The sequence below is a fragment of the Cicer arietinum genome, chromosome 7 (assembly GCF_000331145.2).
Source record: "Cicer arietinum cultivar CDC Frontier isolate Library 1 chromosome 7, Cicar.CDCFrontier_v2.0, whole genome shotgun sequence".
Classification (NCBI taxonomy): domain Eukaryota; kingdom Viridiplantae; phylum Streptophyta; class Magnoliopsida; order Fabales; family Fabaceae; genus Cicer; species Cicer arietinum.
Genome location: NC_021166.2, coordinates 42111842 through 42116158, shown reverse-complemented (window position 1 = coordinate 42116158; position 4317 = coordinate 42111842). Strand labels below are relative to the sequence as shown.

The 4317-nt window shown below is 25.6% G+C and overlaps 1 protein-coding gene across 1 annotated transcript; it reads left to right on the top strand.

Moving 5' to 3' along the window:
• The first annotated feature begins 527 nt into the window (after positions 1 to 527).
• On the top strand, positions 528 to 1286 carry LOC101513431 (B3 domain-containing protein At3g25182-like). Its single transcript, XM_004509950.3, has one exon. The coding sequence runs from the start codon at positions 528 to 530 to the stop codon at positions 1284 to 1286; it is 759 nt and encodes a 252-aa protein (XP_004510007.3).
• Positions 1287 to 4317: the final 3031 nt, after the last annotated feature.

Here is a 4317-nt window from a genome sequence, read left to right as displayed (position 1 = left end):
CCCTTTTATTTTCAATACATAATCTCAATCTTTTTATTTTTAATAAAATACGAAATCTCAATCTTTAATTTAATTGACTTTCTGTCTTCTAATATTTAGGACAACGGAGCAAATATTTTTTTTGGGAAACGGAGGTATCAAATTTAATACAGCGGTCCATAAAAAAAAATACAACTTTATTAGTAATTAGTAATAATATCACTTAGATTTAATAGGATTAAATACGAGAGAGACCATTAATGATATTGTAATTGAGATATTTTAGAATCCAATCTAATATTGATTTTGCACAAAGAGAGGATATTGTAATTGAGAATAGAATAAATCATAATTTATTGAACTAGACTTTCAACAAATCTACTAATAGAAGATATTTTTTTTTTAAAATTGATTTATTCAAAAATAAAATCTTTTTTAAAAAGATAATTTTTAGATTTTAATTTCCATAAAACTCTTCTATAAATACAATATTGGAATGAGAAATTTTAATCACAACACAACACTATTGAAAGAGAAAATAAAGTTTGATGGAGAAGAAAACAATGTTGCAAGATATAGATGCTATGATGGAAAAGAAAAAGAGCATTCCTTTCGACCCTAAAGTTAATTTCAGTTTGAATATCATTTTAGCGCAAGTTGCTCTTCATTTCTACACTGATGAAGAGTTATCACAAATTGAAGAACTATATCAAAGTGTTTTCCAAGAAACAAAGTCACCTTTTATTTCACAAAATACTATGAAAAAAGAGAAAATGGATAATAACAAGAAGAGAAATTGTTCAAGTGATGAAGGTAGCATGTCTTGTGGAGAAAGAAGAGTGAAACCAAAGACCATAAAGGAAAAAGAATCATCACAATCACCAAAATTGTCTATCCATATCATGGAAAAGATCACAAAGTTGAATGGTACTAATGTAAGGTATGTTATGTGCAAGAAGTTGTTTAAAACCGATCTCAATGTAAATAACAATCGTCTTTCAATGCCACTTAAAAAAATCAAATGTGATTTTCTTACTGAGATAGAGAAGAATATATTGGATACAAAGGAAGAAGATAAACCTCTTGGGTTGGAAGTGATTGTGTTGGATCCTTCGTTTAGAGAATTCACTATGTCTTTGAAATTGTGGAAGATGCCCAAAAAATCGAAGATGCACTCAACTTGTGTTTATAATCTTATTAAGAATTGGAGGTTTCTTGTGTCGCAAAATAATTTCAAAGAGGATCAAGAACTCAACATTTGGTCATTTAGGGTCAATGGCAAACTACACTTCTTACTCGACGATTAGAATTCTTAGTTGTTAGCAAGATTTTTAGTTTTGTGGTTGTAATTAGTGTTTTTTTACGATTACCCAAACACAAATGTTAATTCTTTCATCATGATAAATTTAAGTTTTTATTTATTTATTTGTGAATGATTTTTTTTAACATTGGTCACATATTACCGTGAATAAAATATAATATACAATTTTAAAGCTTTTTTCCTTATTGAAGTAAAAAACAATATTAAATGGTACTTCTTATATTTTCTTGTTCAACTTACTCTAGTCCACTTATAAATTTATTTTATTTCACAATTTGCAGTTAATAACAAGTTAAAAAAAATAATTATAATGATATTCAATCAAAATCATTAAACTTAAACTACTGTTTATGTAAATTAATATAGGAAAACAAATTTATCATTAATTATTAAACACATAAGTAATTAAGACTCTATTGTAAAATTTTATTGTCAATTTTTATAAATCTATTTTTTAGTTACAAGATCTATTAATTAGTTTTTTCAAAACGACCCCTAATTAAGGATTTATTAGATCTTACTCCTAAATAAAAATTATGTATGTCTATAGTTTTAAACTTCTCAATATGTACATGCTAATAAGTACATATATTAATTGTGAAAAACCAACGACTCAAAACCATTAATTGTGGCGTAATTACATATATTAATTAAGTTGTCAATATACATAATTGAATTGGAACACTTAAGAGGTACGTTGAACTCTTTCCTTGATGGTTTCGGTTGATGGTATAAATTGTTGTTTTTCTATGATTTTTTTATATTCTATCTCTAATCTTTCTTTAGTTTTTATCTCCAAACTTTGTGATTGAACCTAATTTAGTGGTGTCGTTTTTAATATACTTTTATATATTATTTTTGTTCAAAAAAATCATTCAAAAATTTTAATTATCATATAGTTTGGTTTAGCTTGAATTGTGAATTATTTTCTCAAATATCTATCCAAAAAATAAAAAATCTCTCTCAAAAAAATTTATTTGAACAATTTATTTTTTGTTGAGGAAATTAATGTGACAAATTCGGTTAAATATAGGTTTGGATCTATTTTAGAAAGTCATATTTTGCATTTTAAAATCTATTTCACCGAATTTGTTAGGAAATTACCTATTATAGCTTAAGAATTCGCATATAAAATTATCTTATGAAAGAAAAATAATATCATATTTCATAAATATACATTTGAATCTTTATGAACTGATATCATAAATTACAAGAGTATAAGCTCATGTATATATGAGCTAATGTGCTAACTAACAACTGATATGCTCAACTAACTTGTAACCAACTCTAAGATAAAGAAAAGTAGTTATATTTAATTACACTTAAGAGAATAAAATTAAAAATATTCTGAGTAGGACATGAGGTGGTGTCGTTCCACCAACAAATCAAAGACACCCTAAGTAATTTCTGGATGGAGGATTCAATTTTACCAACATATATTAATATTTATATTTTCAAATAATATATTATAAGTTAAATAATATCAAAATATACATAACATATCATATAATAAAAATTAGCATTACTAAATTAGAAATATAAATTATGTATGAAAAAATATGATATAGAAAAATTTTATTTTATTGTGTTAAAATTAATAAATATTATATAACAAACTACAAAAAACAAAAAATAATATATTAATATGACGTCTCATACTAATAATAAAATTAATTTTTAAATTTATCACTTCTGCAACGAATGTTATCCTTCCCTAATCCAATATCAACATAATGTTTTTTGAGTAAAAGTATCATAACATAATATTTATGTTCCATGAACCCTTATTTAAGACTCTTTCACAAAATTCAAATGTTTCTGTTTTATGTAATAGATTTCTAATAACATTTTTTTTTTCCGTTTATGTCTATACTTTTTTGTGTTAGATCTTGACATTTATCACTTTGAGGTGTACTATTATCGTCTGCATCATTCAAATTCCGTTTATTGTCATGTAACTCGTTAATATTTGAGTTTTAGATTTGTTGTGTTCAATAGACTGGTTCAGAAGGTTCAACCTTCAACTGGGGTCTAGTCCGGTTTGAGTTGATCTAAGCCTTGCTAGTCAGTTGAAAGTAAAGCGAACCAGATTGAGCCTGAAAATTAATCGAATCATGATCTGTTTTCAAAAACCATCTGGGTTCATGCCTTTAATGTGTTTACACAGAGAAGGTAAATAATGTTTGGTAATAAAATACAAATAATCAAAATGTACGAAGTTATAGAACTTTTTTTTTTCATCCACGCTCTCATATTTTCCTTTAAGTATAAGAACGACTCGCTGGCCAACCCCTGCGAAACTCACAAGTCATCATTTTATTGTTTCTCTACAAAATTGGTTCGTACTAAATAACATTACTTCACATTAAAATATTTTAAAATTGATTTTTTTTTTCTCGTTTTCTTTCATAATAACTTATCTTTGAGATTTTTATAGTTAGATATGTTAGTTCTTCCTTTTTTAAAAACATTAAAATTAGAAAGAAAAAAAAAACAAGATTGTTTAAAATCATATTCTTTTTTGTTTCCCTGTTATTTTGATTATGCGATAGAATAAAATGATAGTATTAAACACACATATAGACATAAAATAGAAGGATGAAGAAGAAGAAAAGATGAAAGAAAGAAGAGAGTTTAAATATAGTTATAATAGCATAATAATTCATTTTTCTATGTACTATGCTCTCACCAATACATGACTTGCAGTAGTAGTCCCCATTCCCTTTCTTTCATGCAATTTTTTTGTTTTTGTTTTCAAATACAAAACAAAAAAGTATGGAAATGGAAAGAAGTTGTTATATTTGTAGATGTTTGAGTTAATGTGTGAGATACTACAAAGTTTAATATTAAAAGTTTCTTTTTTTACTTCAAGTCTTCTCAAAAGTTTTCAAATTTTATTTGAATTAACTAATTTGTAGTTGTATTTTACACATCCAGATAGACCAATTCATACACGTATTTTTGTTTGTTTTTTAGAGCATTGAGAAGTGAGCGAAGAAACACCCTAAATTTTTGTG